The 17,673-nt window shown below is 28.8% G+C and overlaps 2 protein-coding genes and 1 long non-coding RNA gene across 3 annotated transcripts; all 3 read left to right on the top strand.

Annotated features, from left to right (window-relative positions):
* Positions 1-454: 454 nt before the first annotated feature.
* Positions 455-1,131, top strand: LOC114186095 (uncharacterized). Its single transcript, XM_028074115.2, has 2 exons — positions 455-675; positions 794-1,131. Exons 1-2 carry the CDS (start codon positions 568-570, stop codon positions 989-991), a joined length of 306 nt encoding a protein of 101 aa, XP_027929916.1. The 5' UTR covers positions 455-567; the 3' UTR covers positions 992-1,131.
* Positions 1,132-2,144: 1,013 nt separating this feature from the next.
* LOC114183177 (uncharacterized) lies at positions 2,145-4,105 on the top strand. Its single transcript, XR_003604301.2, has 3 exons — positions 2,145-2,385; positions 2,491-2,560; positions 3,916-4,105. It is a non-coding gene; the product is annotated as an uncharacterized LOC114183177 (long non-coding RNA).
* Positions 4,106-5,607: 1,502 nt separating this feature from the next.
* On the top strand, positions 5,608-6,281 carry LOC114186044 (uncharacterized). The gene is made up of 2 exons (XM_028074042.2): positions 5,608-5,792; positions 5,918-6,281. Exons 1-2 carry the CDS (start codon positions 5,652-5,654, stop codon positions 6,149-6,151), a joined length of 375 nt encoding a protein of 124 aa, XP_027929843.1. The 5' UTR covers positions 5,608-5,651; the 3' UTR covers positions 6,152-6,281.
* The last annotated feature ends 11,392 nt before the right edge of the window (positions 6,282-17,673 follow it).

The raw sequence follows: 17,673 nt of genomic DNA, 5'->3' as shown, positions 1-17,673 counted from the left end.
AACAAATTTTAATTTCTTTTTTAGAAAGCAATACTTAAAATACCACAGGTGCAGGGAGATGCCTCCATTATTTATATATTTGGGCCCAACAGAAAGCAATACTTAAAATACCACAGGAGTAGTGCTTGAGCATAAAATATCTGTCATTTATTCTTATCTAAATATTATATTCCTATTATTATTTTATTCGAAAGTAAAATAATTTGATCATATCTAATCATATGGAATTTAAGATATTTTTTTTTGGATTATAATAATCAAACGGTAGGATCAGGATATGGTGAAGACTTCAAGATAAAACAAAGCGAAAATCAAATTAAATAAAAACGGAAGATGCTAGAAAACAAATCGTGAACATGCATTTCTGTGATTTCTGAGTCATCAAATGCTGAATGACACATGTCAAAACGTGTACATGCAAACTCTTTCGACGTGTTGCTCAAACACTGGCAACCAATTTTCCCTTCATCTTCTTTTCCTAATCCTAACACATATCAAACCCAACAACAACACAGAGGTAGCAATTTCTAGAAGAGATTAGAGAATAGCAACACCAACGTTGTTACAATGCAGTTAACCAAGAACACAATACTGAATATCTCCAAATCAATTCGCTTTTACGTTTTCCCTCGCCTTTCCACAGCTTCTCTATCCACTGCTTATGAACGTGCTGAGGTATATTCGTTGAATTTTTGATTGAAAAAACAAAGACATGTATTATGAATTTGTGAGCTAATTTTTTGTTGATAAAAAAAGAAGTTGACATGGAATATGGAATATGTTAATGTTTCAGGGTAGTAATGCAGTGGCAGAAGAAAGTGGGGAGAAGAAGAGAGAAGAGAACGAAGAGGAGGTGGCAAAAGATGATCCAAGAAAGGGTGTGGAAGGAGCTGAGATGGTGAGAGAGAGTGGGAAGGAATCCATGGATGGAGCTTGGATGGCAGCTCAAGAAACACCACACAAGGTTAGAGACAATCACAACAAGGCTTGAAGACAAATCACACTCGCTTCATCATCCAACATCAAAATCTTAGCAATTCCTTGTTAAACTTTTTATGTGCAATGTTTTAGATATGTTTTCCTTCGTAAACTTTTTTTAATGAAATTCAAAGGAGCATTAGAAATGTTTAAGTTTTTTTTATTATCATAATGAGAGACTCAATTATAGTAATGATGACGATTTTTTTTTTTCTGAAAAAATTACTATTGATTTTTTATACAAAATATTCTGTATAAAATATTTTTTGCAATAAATTTTATAAAAAATATTTGTAAATTTTATAATTTAATAAAAAATAATTATATAAAAAAATTAATTTTGTCATAGAAAAAATAACAAAAAAATTTTTCTTTTACAAATTTTTGAATTTATAATAATAAATGAGGAGAAACATAAGGACGACACGGTAGAAAAACATTAATAAGTATTTATTATGATTTGAAATGCGCTTTAATATCACTATACGGAAGAAATATCCGGAAATAATATAATCCGTAAATAATAATGATTCATGATAAATTATAGGAATTAATTTGAAAAATTAATTAAAATAATTAATCATTATAAACATTAATTTGATTCCTATCGATTACTAACAGACTTTATAATAAACATTATTAATAACAGACTTTATAATACAAATTATTTTAATTATCAATTTAAAAGTTAATTATTTATAATAAAAATATTTTAATTATCAGACCAAAATGGGTTATTATTTAGACGTTTTTTGTAATATATATTTTATAAAGCATAAACATGTATAATAATTTGTTTTGAACAACATGATGGTAAACCTGATTTACAAGAGTGTAACTTTCATATATTATTATTGTAATTATTTTTACATTGTTAATCGAAGTATAATTTATGATTGAATAACATTTAAAATATATTGATTAGGCAGTTAAGAATTATGTTATATTTTAAAACTCAAATAGTTTGGTGATTTATAAGCAAATTGATTGATAAAATCAAAACTTGAGAACTTTTCAATATTTTCTTTTGAAGAATACATAGTGGAAAAAGTTTCTTCTCATATAAGGGTTTATTTTTTTAAACTAATATTTTAAAGATATATTATTTTTGAAAACATTTTTTATCTATATATTTTTAAGAAATTGTTCTCATGAAAAATATTATTACAACCAAAATGTAAAGTCAAATTATTTTTCTATTCTTATTTTTAAGAGCGGTCCTCAAATCAGTTAGGTCTAGGGCTGGCTCAAAGGGAAGCAAAGACCCTAATCTGTCTAACACCCTCATTCCATTCACTTTCAGAAAAACAGTTTTCCTTATTCTTTTCTAGAACTGCTGTCGTTTCTTTGCTAGGGTTTGGTACCACTTTAGTCAAGCAAGCTCAACCTCATTTTGTCCTACTCCATGTAAGTTATTCTTCAGCTCATGCTTCTTCCCTTGGCATATTTTCGTATTTACAGTAAGGTTTAGTTGCAAGCTCATTTCTAAATCTGTTCCACTATCTTGTCCAGCTTACAAGTCCATTCGTAAAGCTGCCGTGCTCCATTGTTTAAAGTCGAGGCATTTTCTAGCTATTTCTAGGTAAGGGAAGCTAGGGTCTTTAGTACGTTCCTGTAAATCAACCTATTTTCAATCTTGTTGCCTCCTTTGGATGGACTGTATGTTACTGTGAACATGTGGAATGCCTTGTATTGTTTGTTTGGATGTGAAAATGTGGCTGTTGCAGGGAGAACAGTGGCGAGATTTGACATTCTTGCCCAAGCGAACCTGTCTCGCCTAGGCGAGACTTGCAGAAACAGGCTAGGTTCGTACTCGAGCTCTCACTCAGGCAAAGAGCTCTCGTTTGAGCAAGGTGACATCTCGCTTAGGCGAGAGGGGCTCGCCTAAGCGAGAACGCGTGAGAGCCTAGCATGTCGTTGCACTTTTAGCCCAGGCGAGGAACCCCACCTTTGGGCGAAGGGTGGCCTCGCTCAGGCGAGATGGCCTCGCCTAAGCGAGCATTCGCAAAACCTTCCAAGCCCTCTATCACGATCTCGCCTAAGCGAGAGTCTACAGCTTGAGCGAGAACACTCCTCTCGCTTGAGCGAGGCTTCCTGGCTTGAACGAGATCTGCTGCAGGCCACACTGTTTTCTTCACTTGATTGTTATGGATTGTTTGATTGGTTGTTTTGCTCTATTTAAAGTATGAGGCATGTGAATATGCATGAAATATATGAGGTTATGGATTGGATTGATGTGTTGGTATGGTCTTGGCATGTAAAGCAAATGAGATGGTTGGTAATGAAACTGGAATGGTGATGGTATGAGGTATGATTCTATATTAATGGATGAAACATGATGTTGGTATGTTTAGGGTGTAATTCCACGATAGTTTCGTGGTGGTGCCTCATTGGTTAGGGGGTAATTCCATGAGCCTCTAGGTGAGACCTCATGGTGGTGCCTCAGTTGGTCAGGACGTAATTCCATGATCCCTGTTAGTGGGAGTTCATGGTGGTGCCCCATCTATATAATTTAGTAAGGATTCAAGGAAATGTTGCATCTTGACACTCTAAAGAGTCAATTAGTCTCACATAGAGCGTACTGACTCTAGTGGTTAGAGTAGTAGGAGGCCTACAACTCATTAAGGGCTAACCTTGTGTGCGGAGAATGTGACATTGTAACAATTAGCTCAGTAGAGTAGGGAAGTCCACCACAAGTGCAAGCATCCGCTGAATCCGACGACTAATTATATGTATCCGGATGAGTCGTGTCTGAGTCTTAGTGTATTGTTTGGAAAGTCATAACATGTTTGGTTGACATATACTTTTTGGATTGTGAAATAGTATGTAACTGTATGATAAACTGTTTTCTACTCTAGCTAACCCTTCTGTTGTTGTATGTTCTGTCTGGTGTGGTTTTCTCTTTTGTGATGATCATCAATTTATTGATGTGAGCAGATGCGAGAAACCCTCGTGCTCAACAGGAGAATGGTGGCTTCGCTGCGTAGCCTGCCCGGGGTGGATTTCGCTTATTGGGCTTTTCTTTTTGGGCGATGGCCCATGTATTGGCTTGTCTTTTAAATCTCATTTTGATTACCGTTGAACTTTGTATCTTGTCTTGTTTTGACATCGTAGTATGTCTTGAATATTGTAAGGAGTGGTGCTTATACTCCAGGACCGTGCTACTATATTATTCTGTGTGATGTTTCCTTTAATTAAGATCGTTAATTAAATGGGACATTAAAAAAACACAATTTACCTTTATTAATTCAGCTTGAGAAAAAGCTTATTTAAAATTAAAAGTGAAAATATTTTAATCACTACTAAAATTATTAACTTTAAATATCATAATTTCCGACATGATCCTTTTCTTTTATCAACCAAACCTTAATATTAAGCATTCTTTCATTTATGAAATTAAAATTAATATTAGATAAAATATCTATTAGAATGTGCCCAGCATAGAGTAAGATGGGATCACATTTCCAACTTTCTATTGGATTTTTATCACGAGTCTGTGGCCCATCTTGGGGAAGTATCTTCCTGCACCTCATAAAATTTTCTTACACTTCATAAATTCTTGCATTTTGAATAATGTAGTATGAATTGTAAATTTTGGAATACAAAAATTTATAAAGGTACAGGTTGAAATTATGGAAGTGCAGAAAGAAATGGTCCAAATTTAGTTGCTCTATATCAAATAAGATTGGGCCTATTTCGATCCAGCATAATTTTGTTACATGATTTATTCCATGTGCCAAACACTCGAATAGTTACAGGAAAAATGTTTCAAGAGACAAAACAAATATTCCTAATTTAAAATACATTCCATATAGTAGAGGGGAAATTTCATTTTTTTTAGAATTTGAATCAAGTTTCTCTAAAAAAGGTCAGGTCAATTTTTTTCAAAAAATTTCTAGAAAACAGGTGAAAAATCTAACTTTCTTTAATTGAAATAAAGTTTCTGTATTGAAAAAATTATATTACTACGACTTTTTAATTTAAAAATTTGATGTGAATATCTTATATTAATCTAACAGATTATAGATATTTATAAGAATTTAAATATCTTAATAAATTATGCTTTTCAGGTATAAAAATATTTCTCAAGTCAGCAGTACATTTGATGTAAAATTTGATGTAAAAGAGAAAAACATTCTGGACAAAACAAACAAATAAAAAATCTATTAAAAATAAAATTGAAGTTTACGATAATGACAATGAGCAAAAGAGGGAGTAGCTAGAACATTTGAGTTCAGAACCTTGCAGAGAAGTGAAGAGCATGTGCAGGTATGATGATGATGGTACAATAATTGGAGAAAGAGAAAAGCTTGAAACAAAAATGTAATCAGAAGATTCAGCGTATAAAATCCCTTTATTTTGGAAAGATGTGTCTGGCAAAACATAGTGTGTTATTATGTTATCCTATGTTATCCTATGTTCTTGTCTCCTCCATTCAATTCACCTCACTTCCACCGATGAAGCTCTTGACATGTGTCATGCAAATACCACACAAAACGTGTTCACTTCCTAATTCTCCATTTCTCATGACTCATGCTCTGCATATTCCTTTCTTCCACCGCGTGTCACACTCTTTTTTCTTCCTTTCCCTTCTCTCTATTCCTTCTTATATTATATAACCTTCTCATCATATATATCACAGTTTTTGTCACATTAACACACAACAACAAAAAATGGCTAAGAGATTTCCCAGTGTTTTGTCCAACCAAAACTTGTTCAAACACCTCCAATCAACTACTTCTATAGCTGCTAGAGTTAGTAGCAGTGGATTCTGCATCCCGAATGCAGATGTTTTTCATCATCTGCATACTCAAGTATAAGATCATGCACTAGAATTCTTTTATAAATAACTGTTTTTGTGAGTTTATAGTGTAAAACTGTTGTAGGGTTTATGGTGGTTAAATCTGATGATGTTTTTGTTTGTGGTTTTGATTTTGAGGGTGGTGAGTCAGTTGTGGGAGCAGCAGCAGCAGAAGGGGCAGTGAATGCAACAGAGGCAGTGGAGAGTGTGGGAGAGAAGGCAAAGGAAACAGTGAACAATGCTTTGAATGCAGAATTAGTTGCAGGGTCAACCATGGCTGAGGCTGATACCAATGTTGTGGACACTGCTGAATACAGAAGTTCTGAGGATTTGGGGGGACATCTTGGAGATGGCCATGATACTTATACTTGAATATCAGTAGTTGATGGAATCATATGTGCTAAATTAACCCCTATGGTTTTTGTTATTTTTACTTCTTTTTCTTTTTTAAGATATTGTAGTAATATATAAAAGATTGAAGAAAAGTTAGTGTTATGTGTCTTTTTGCTGGTGTGATATATGAACATAACTAGCTTTCTTTGAGATACCAAGCAATTATATATATATATATATATATATATATATATATATATATATATATATATATATATATTAGAAAAAGATTTATAAATCTGTTTTCTAATATTTACTTTTTTTAAATGATATCTTTAAGATGATATCATATTATTTAAAATTTATTCCAACGATTTTTTTGTCTATTATATCAGTATTAAACGCTATTAAATCATTTCTTAATATATATATATATATATATATATATATTTCAATATGAAAAAAATGTGTTAAAAATTGTACACGATTAAAAATTAGACGAACTAATAGTATATAAAATGATTTTACTAACCGGTTTTTGTAAAATTGAGTTAATAAAGTCCGGTTCTTAAAACCTATAAAAAATATATAATAGGCATTCCTTCAAAAGAAGCTAAAGGTCACTAAACATAAAAAGTTTATACTTAATTCTGAAAAAAAAAAAATCAAATATAAGTATATATTGTGTACATGATATTAATAAATGATTCATTGTCTATTGTTCTTGAAACGCGGACAATGATAATAATGTTACTCTATCTTTTCGGTAGAGTATGTAAAAAGAAAAAAACGTATCCAACTATTTGTTTTATTACTATTTTATATCCTCACAATAGGGACTTCTCAAAATGTCACTAAAGTTCATCACAAATTATTCATCAAAAATCTAATGTATTATTAAGTTGATAACAATGTGTTCTAATGTATTATTAAGTTGATAACAATGTGTACTATATAATTGATATATGACTAATGTTAATTCATAATATTTATATAATAAAATTATATAAATATAACATTCTCCACTTAAATAACATTAATAAATATATTAACTATATCAATTACAACACAAATACCAATTAAAAAATACAAAACATACCATATGCTTATATCCCATAAATAATGGATAACAAAAAGATGGTTCATGCATTTTTATATGTTAAAAGAGATGTACAACGCACATCGTTCACCATCTCCTTCACAAAGACGAGTCAGAAAAGCTGTGACCCAGACCCATTTTTGACCCGGTTCAATTCTTGTGTTATGCATATCAAAATGATCCAATTTTCTGGCCATAAAATTGCCTTGATGTAGTGGTCAAAAGCCTCAATCCTATTGACAATGATAAATCTAAAAGGGGAGGAAAATAGATTGAAAAAATGGTTAAAGAAAGAGAAAACGAGATCGAAATCTATTTGAAATATAAAACAATTCACACAAAAAAGAAAATGAATAGTACAATCCTATTACATTAAAAAACAATACCCCTTTGTGAATTTTTGAATCCAAACGACAAATTTAAGATCCTCATTTTTTCATGCATAGACAATGAACAATATGAAATTTAGGATACACATCTTGGAAAAATTTGAACAACTATAATCTTTATCTTAAGTACCAATTCTTGGAAAAAATAATCTAAGATACAAAATATAGCATGTTCAAATATGTTTTTAAAAAGAATTGTGTACCCGATATCAATGAAGGATTCAAGTGTCTGTTGTTCTTGAAGCATGTGTGAGATGATAATGCTCTCTTTCTGGTAAGATATACCAAAAGACTGAATACTCAAGCAAAGAACATATATGACTATTTATCTTATTTCTCTATTTTAAAACTGATTAATGGGATATCAATTTTATGTTCTTACCACTAGAGGCCAAGTACCCCTCAACAGGTTACTGAACAATCAAGTTCATTATAGACCGCTCACTAAATAGTCTAACTCATCATGAACCATTCATAAGAAACTTAATATGTATTATCTAAAAATTAATAACAATGTGCAATATAATTGATATTAACAAATAATATAATTTATTGGATAATGTTAATCTGTAATAATTATATAAATATAACAAATTCTAGATAACATAATATCATAAAAGTAAAGTTTTTTTTTGTGACAAAATTACTTGTTACAAAACACTAGAAAATTTGTCAAAGATAATTTGGTGAGAAAATTTGAATAAGTGTAATATATAAGATCAACTTATAAATCGTGTGTAGTAAATAACAAAAATATTTCAAATAATATTTAATCTAATTAGAAATGATTGCACTAGATAATATTTAATTCTAATTAGAAGTAATTGCATTAGATAATATTCAATTATAGTTAGAAATTATTGCACTCAAAATAATATTCTGACCAGTGCAAAAAAGAGATATAACTACGGTTCTTTTTTGTTATTAAACTATGGTTGTTGAATCATAGTATATCAGGGTGTACTAAAAAAGGGGGGTTTATAGGCTACGATTAAAAACTCTAACCTATACTTAATTATAGGCTATGGTTCTACAAAAAAATTGTAGCCTAAAACCATTTTCAAACAAGAGTATAGGTTACGATTATTGGAAAAACTTAAGCTTATAACCCTTTAGGACAAAAGAATTAAAAAAAAAAGCAAGTATAAAGTACAATTTTGGGTTAGAACCGTAGCCTATAATCCTATTTTAAAAATTATTTGAAAAATAGAAAAAAAAAGGAATAGGCTACGATTTTAGAGATAACTGTAGCTTACAAGCTTAAAAAAGGAACAAGTATAAGCTAAGGTTTTGGTCTAGAACCATAGCCTATACTTGACTATTGGCCACAATTTTTGTTGGAACTATAGCCTATAACAATTTGTTTTTCAAATATTTTTTTTTTGTTTTTGTTTCTTTTTACATAATTTCAAAACCTGAAAAATATTTACACAAATATATGTAGAGACAACCAAATCTCATAACAAAATACATAGCAATTTTAAATTGAAGTAAGTACTTAATGTACAAAAGTATCTACTTAATGTACAAAGTACAAATTACATACAAAATAGACTACCTATTTGAATTATTGTACACTTGAATTATATACTTGGCACATGTTTTCCTTACATATGCTATTGAATCCAAAATCAATGGCCGGGGATTGTTGAAATTCTACAAAAGACTTCAATTAGTACATAAAAGAGAAAATTTTAAAGTTCTTTGAAGTAAGTAAATTATTACATGTTTGAATACCAGCTCGAACAATGGTTGTCATCCATATCATAACATAATACCCACACTCATACAAGCTGGGTTGTCTATTACATTACAAATATATCAACACATTTATAGTAATTGAGGAAGAAAAAGAAACAATCAATTGCAATTATACTGAAATAGCTAATCTTGAGCGACATCCATGCCAACTCAATTTTTTGTCTCCTTTGACCATGTTATGTGCAGTGAATACACTATGAAAAAATACATTAGTAAGACACACTTATATAAGAAGAAAATTTCATAAGATTGAGGTTCTTAGCAATCTAGTACTTATTTGAGATGTATGAAGGGAGGCTTATGCAATGAGCAAAACCAAATATCAGTGTTATTTGTGACAACCATTTCTTTTTGTTACTATTATTTTCTATATTATACTTATAAAAAAAATTTAACACATAATTTTACAATAACATATAACATACTTAAAATATTCACATATACATATATTTATATATTTTACAGTATTGTATGCATATTAAATTTACATCATTTGGTACATATTATATTTTCTACACAAGAAGAGGAAGAAGTATTATTTATTTACAGTTTCCCCTTGTAGGTTAACCTTTAAACATGTGGAGGAAAAAAAGTTATGGATAGAATTCACTTGGACTATTGGGGGTAAATAAAAAGTGACTCCAATTTGTCCTTCTAGGATAACCGGTGCATTTGGAGCATTTAGGAATGTAATGGTAGAATTTCTAGTTTCTTGAAACATTACCGAATTATTTACCGCATTAGTTTGCCATGCGTTTCCCGGAAATACTACTACTACATCGGCAAGGAATGGGTCGAACATGTTAGGGGTAGTCATCTACGATGAAATTATATATTTTTTTAAACACAGCCATAAAATAGGGAAGTGAGACAAATATCACAAAAATATAGCATATCTCAATAAAATAAAATAAAAACTCTTTCAAATTCATGAAATTGGGTTTTTATCATACTTTAAAAAGATTTTGATTAATTTTGTAGTGACTAGTCAGTAAATGAGCCTCATCATGGGCAACAAAGTAACCCAAGAACATCTCATCTTGAGTAATATCCACTCATTTAAATCCCCAAGATCATAACTCTAACTACATAATCAAATCTTTATTTATCATAATTTTATTTTGATATTAAACTATATAATTGTATAATAAATAAATAAATAGGATTAGTGCATAACTAAAAATAAATATAATAAATAAAGAGAACTAGTACCGGAGACAAATATAAATAAATAAGATGAATATAAATAAATAAATAACAATGGAAACTAAAATATAAATTAAAATAAGATTAGGGACACCTCACTGAAGGTAAATATAAAAATAAAAATAATTATAAATAGATGAAAAGATAATAAAAGTAAGAGAATAAGATGATAAATGTCTTCTCCCCTACCTTAGTTATTGTGGAAGATATATCCAAAAAAATTGTAGCTACTCTACGAATAACTTCGTGAATGTTTTTGCCTTCTTTTTTCTTTCTTCACGATTCATCTCATCATTCATTTTTCCTTCATTCTATCCCTATTTATAAGTCTTCTTGTAATCATTACTTGTGATTCAATTTGAACCTAAATTCTTTTAGTTTGACATTTTGGTTTGATTGAAATTTTTCGTTAGAAGATTTTTTTTTTTCTTCTACAGTAAAAATGCACATGCTTTATACCTGAGTTAATAGATTTTGTACTATCCTATAATTTCATCCCCACTTTTTTTTTCTTTCTTTATAATAGATTAACTTCTCACCAAGTATTCACTGTTATCATTTCTTATATTTATTCAACCTAAACTCATTCTTATATATTTGTTTAAGAGATTTATTTATATAACTAAAAGTTTGTGTAATCATGTTAGAAAGTTTACCGTTCTTCTTTTGTTTATTATTCATATGTTTACAGATAAACAAATGCATTTATATGTTCATAATTTATTGTAATAAATATATTATTATTTCTAATATATATATATATATATATATATATATATATATATTTTGTAGATACATATTACTTAAGTTAAAAATATAATCATTATTAAACTTGAAAATGTTAGATTATAATTATAATACAACAAACTACTCTTACTCATTAATAATATATAAGGGACGAAATATATTTGCTTCTCTTACCCCAAAGGACTTGTGATATATTCTTGGATGTCCATCTTATTGTTCTTGGCTTAAATGGGTTGGGGGTCTATGAACTCATACACATCATTCTTTCTCACGTTCTTACAAAAACCATACATATATCTAAACACAAAAGATTGTTTCAATATACGTAATTAGATACAATAATTGAAAATAAAAAATGGTTCAGAGACTTACATCATCCATAATTAAAATTGTAATATTCAATTTTTGGTCCCCGTCACAAGTTTTAAGATATCTTACATGTATAAATACAATGAAATCTTACCGGTTCTCCCAATTCATCCCATGAAACTACCATTGGATTATCATGTATAAATTTAGCAAGTTCTTGTAAATCATCCGTACTCCTTCACAAATTATTCTTAATAGAATTAATTGAGATTAGGAAAATTTGGGGTATTTATATTGATGTTATTTACCAATTTTGAAGTTTCTAAACAATAAAAAAAAATCAAAACAGTAAAAATATAAACCTTTACTATCTTTATAAATTATTTTATTTTTTGTTTTCCATTTGTATAAAACATAAATAAAAGCTCAATATAAATTTTACAGAATAAAAACAGGTCTTGCTTTTTCATAATTTATTTATAAAAATAAAAACATTATTATCAAATAACAAAGCTTTTCTTAAACTAGTATGGGAAATGAATAAAGCAACTACCATCTCATCTTATAAAACTTGAACTTGAATTATCATATTATATATATATATATATATATATATATATGTATGTATATATATACATATATATATATATATATATATATATATATATTTGAGATTTTATATATATATATATATATATATATATATGTATATATATATATATATGTATATATATATATATATATATATATATATATATATATATTTGAGATTTTATATTTAGATGATTTAAACATTATGATTGTAGAATACTACTAGCACCCAATATAAAAAAAAGAGGTTTAATTAGTTGGATGGTACCCACTTTTAAAAAGATGTCAATTGACTCTCAACTTTTGAAAAGATGCCTCAATTAGGTCCTTTTCAGCAAAAATTTTATTAACATCGTTAAGGTTATTGATATTTAAAACTAAGTATTGATATTTATATTAAAATTTAGTGGTAAAAGTCATGAATTAAGATAAAGGCTTTAGTAATTTTTGTCTGAAAGGGACTTGATTAAAACACTTTTTCAAAAGTTGGAACTAGATTGACACATTTTTAAAACCGGATACCAAACTGACACATCTGAACGAAAGTGAATATCATCCGACTAATTAAACCCAATAAAGAAGTAGCACTTTGCATGAGACAACCCGGTATGGACAAAATTATTATTTATTTGGGTTCAATCTTAATAAATGTGAGTATGTTTATCATATTTATGAATTTTATTTTGTAAATAATGCTTCTTAAATAATCATTTCATAAGTTATAAATATAATTCATGTGTCTATGCTTATCTATATATACATGTTTATATGTTAGTTTATTAGTACCACAATAACACATTAAAACAAAGTTAATACATATACTATAGAACTATCACTCATCCTTACGATGCTTTGTTTCGAAAGGAAACATAAGAAATGGAACAAAGTAAAAAAATCGAAAATGAAACGCAAAATCACCAAAAGTAAGATAAATCTTGATGTATATTTTCAGTAATTTATAAAGAAAGTTGCCTTTAAAAAAAAACTTTATTAAATTTTACTTATAAAAATGAATTATAATCGATTAAAGAAGAAACTTAATGAATTAATTTAAATAAAAAATAATAATATTTGTTATTTTACTCTAACATACTAAAGAATTAAGATCTATAAATGAAATATATTTAACACTTTAAAAATATATTATTATTATTATAATAAAATGAATAATTAATTTTTTTAAATAATTAATAAAATTAAATCAATTTAATATTTTTTAATAGATGTTTAATATTAAAAAATAAAAATAAAAAATAAAAAGGCATTAAAATGAAAATAAAAAAATAATTAATTTAAATTTTGATGATTTATTTTAATATATTTTATTTTGAAATATATTTCTTGTTTATTAAAGTTTTGTAATAATTTTATTTAATGTAAACTTTATTACTTTATTTTACATTTTAAGAAAATAGTCTTTACATTTAATTTAAGAAAAATATTTTATAAATTATTTTTTCAATATATTAATTTACAATTAAATTTCACCACATGAATTAAATGCAAATATTTCATTTCCTTCTCCTCAATGCAACCCTTTTTATTCATTCTCCTCCTAATAAAAAAAATCATAACTAGTTTTTAAGCTTTGGATTAAACAATATTTATTTATTAATAACTTTCAATTAAATACACATTTAGTTCTATTCATTTTAAGTAAATCAGTGAAACCACATACGCTACATGTGTGTTCATTTTTTGGATGACAATAAAAAATAATAAAATTATTATTATTATTATTATTATGAAATTACATATAAATAATTTTTTATAAATTTGTTGTAAATACTTTTTATTTATTTTATAGGTAGTTTAATAATTAAAAATTGGTCAAATGAAAGAACGATTAAATTAAAAAATTAGTAAAATCAGTAAAATAATTAATTTAAGGGTTAAACATATTTTTAGTCCCTCAAGTTTCAATGAATTTTGGAATTAGTCCCTCTTCGAAACTTTATACTAATTTAGTCCTTCATTTTTAGAAATGCGTGGATTTAGTCCTTCTTACCAAATTTTATGAAGTTTATTTGACATTTTAAACGCATTTTGTGATAATAAAAGGGTAAATGTAGGGACCTAAAAGATAACAAAGATTAGTGTTGATGTTAAAAGATGACACTCGATTATTATATTAATAAAAGTCATATTATAAATATAAATCTCTATTAATCAAGTTTCTTTTAATAAGAAACACTATATCTCTATAACTTTTTTCTAAACCTTTTCTCCATATCTTTGGTTCCATCTCTCATTTGTCTAAAGATTTGAGTATACCCTAAAACTCTTGGTAGCAAGGTTTATCCTTAAGTTCATATTTTGTTATTTTTAAAGTCTTGTTTATTTTTGTAATGCTTGTGTGAGGTTAGGGGGTTGCATGTGTCATCCCAAGGCTATAGATGAATCTATGTTCAATTTGGATAGTTAGGTATGATCAAATCATTGATATGAGCATTCTTTGTTCATATATTTCCTTATGTGTGGTTAAGAGTGCTTTGAGGTTGAGGAAATTGTGTTTTGTGCTCATAAGTTAGGTAAGGAAAGTTAGTTATTTAAAAGTTATTGTATTGTTAAATGAGATTGTGGTTAGATTTATGAGTTATGAATGGTTGAATTGATACATGAGGTGATTTTGTTTGTTTGGTGTTGTTAATTGGTGAACTAGTTGAATTGATGAATTTAGATACAACTAATGTATGTAATTGGGATTTTGATGGGAAATTTTATGTCAAGTATTGGTAGATCTGCCTCAATTGATTTCAATGAGTATATTTTGTGCTTGTATAATCTGTTTTGAGTTTTGAAATGTAAGAAAAATACCTGTTGAGACTTATTAGTCGAGTTCACTAATCTAATGATAGAATAAATTTGTTTTGGACTGGTTGAAATTGATGAATGAGATGATTTGTTTGGTTGAATGATTAATTCTATGTTTGGTGAGTTAACTTAATATATCTCTTTAGTAATCTAGATTCTTAAAATGGTTGATATTGTCTTGAAATAACTAGAGATGTCACATTTGAGGATATTAGATTGACAAAATGATATTATAAGCATGTGCCATTATGTGCTTGAACTAGTTCTTTTGTGTTTATTTAACTATTGATGAGGGATTTTTCTGAGAGATAAATTAATTTTTCAAATTGGTGCTTCTTGAGTTAAGATAAAGTTATATTATGATCTTATAGAGTATATTGAGTGGTCAATAGCTCAGAAAAAGTCAAATTGATTAATTAACATTCAGAGAAATTTCAAAATATTTGGTGGAGCGTTAGGCACCCCTGCAATATCGTTGGGCACCAATCAGACTGTGTCTCACTAGCTTGTTGGCATTGTGCATCACTTTTGGACTTTTGGGCGCTCCCAAATTAGTGAGTACCAAGGGGTTTTATCACCTAACGCTACTTACCCAACGGTCGACACCACCTTGTTTTTTTGTCCTGAGTTATCTCAGGAAAATTGAGATTCCCATTTCATTAACTGTCGGATCGAGTTAAAATTTTGATAGTTGGTCATAGACATATTATTCTTTCACTTTGAATGTTGTGATATTTGATTAGAGTTTGTGGTTAGAGTCATGTGTTTTGCCATTTTGATGTACTTAATGGAAATATTGTAAATGAATATTATGCTAATGTAATACTAAATAAATGATGGATTGTTAACATTTAAATTAAAATAAATAATAGGTGATTGATGCTATGAGATAAGTTTGGATTGAGGTAAATGATAATGATGATTTTTATGTGTTTTGGTGTGGTGATTTTAGAGAATAAAATCAATTGTCCCTAGTTTTTACCTTGTTTGATCTCAAGTTTAGTATATTTTGTATTTTCTTGTGTTTTAGTTAGTTTATGTTTGTTTTACCTCTAATATTTATTTTTAATGTGTTAAATAAGTGAATAACAAGCATTTGTGGTGGAGAAAAACAATATTGAACTCAAAAGTAAATACCCGCACTGGGCAACACTAGAATCACGCTCAGCACTGCAAAGTCAAAGAGCAACCAGTGTTGTAGAGGAGTCTGACATTGAGCGACACAGAAGTAGTTTTGCAGAGTTGGCATTGGGCAATGGTTTGAAAGAGGCGTTGAGAGGTGGCATCGTTGACATGTCAAAATGGTTTGAAAGAGGCGTTGAGAGGTGGCATCGTTGACATGTCATTATCTTCCTCTCATGATTTGTCTCCACCTAGAACGACTAATAGAGTCCCTTAGAGGTTGTTTGGGGTGCTAGGAAGCTCTCCACTCCTCCTTGGGTCTTCAATTTTCATCCATGGGAAGGATCTACAATTTGGAGATGGAGACACGATTAAGAGGTGCAATTGGATCATAGAGCAATTGCCAAAAACCTTGGGAGAGGGCTTGCATCTTCTCTTTGGTTTCTATTTCTTCCCTAACTCTTCTATTTGTAAACCCTGGATTCTTCACTATGGAGAGCTAACCCTATTTGTTGATATTAGATGTAATAAACTGAATCTTGTGTATTTTGTGATGGTAATACATATGCTTTTCCATTTCAATGTTAGTATTTGATTTCTATGCTTAATGCTTATTGTGACTTGATCACCCATGGCTTGATTGTTGGCTCTTGAAGTGTTGGAAAATGTCTTTTGAACCTAGGACTAAAATTGAATACCTAATGGAGCTAGTATCTAAGGATATAATATGATTCATTAGTAATCTTAAGACTTTTGAACTTAAAACATGATTTCACTTGTCGAGGATTCAAGGAATTAGAACTTGAAGAATTATCATAGGCTCAAAGTCACTAGGGATATGATTTGAGTATATTTATGAGTTGATTTTGACTTTAGTATGAAATTGAGATGTTTGTGAATGTATAAGAATGAAGTGAATGGAATTTAATCTTGCTAATTGTATATTATTTTAAATTTGTATAACACACCAATTGTATGATAAAAATACAAAAAGAGTTTCTTTGTGTTTTGTGAGCTTTGTTGTTTAATTGAGTTTTGAATTGTAAGAGTTGTCATGTGTTACACAAGTCCTTGTGGAGTGGAGATAACAATATTTACTACTTGCTACGTGCGATCAATGCAATTGACGTTTTTCACTAACAGTAAATTACATATATATGAAATGATGTAATGATGTAAGATTATACGAGAATGTGATGAATGAGCTATGTGTGATAGGTTGCTCTTTGGTTATTTTCTTGTGAGTGTGCCTTCTATCTTGGTATAGTTTATTGTTAATTAGAGGTTTAGATGTGAATGAATACTAGTAATGTTTAAATGTTGTATGAGATGCTAATGTGTGGTTGGGAGTGATGAATGTCAAATGGCTTTCAAGGGAGAAAGCATTCCACTCTTATGTTAGGTGTGTTGAGTAGGGACTCAGAAGGAGATTACCTAGACTTTACTAGATATTCTAACTCATGTAGAAGGTATTTAGTTAATGAGAGTTGATTGAGGTTCTTATGACGAGAATTAGTGTTAAA

The sequence above is a fragment of the Vigna unguiculata genome, chromosome 5 (genome assembly GCF_037176805.1).
Source record: "Vigna unguiculata cultivar grain cowpea cultivar isolate G323 ecotype 2 chromosome 5, ASM3717680v1, whole genome shotgun sequence".
In the NCBI taxonomy this organism is placed as follows: domain Eukaryota; kingdom Viridiplantae; phylum Streptophyta; class Magnoliopsida; order Fabales; family Fabaceae; genus Vigna; species Vigna unguiculata.
Note: the sequence above shows the minus strand (reverse complement) of the source record. Positions and strands in the feature narration are given on the sequence as shown.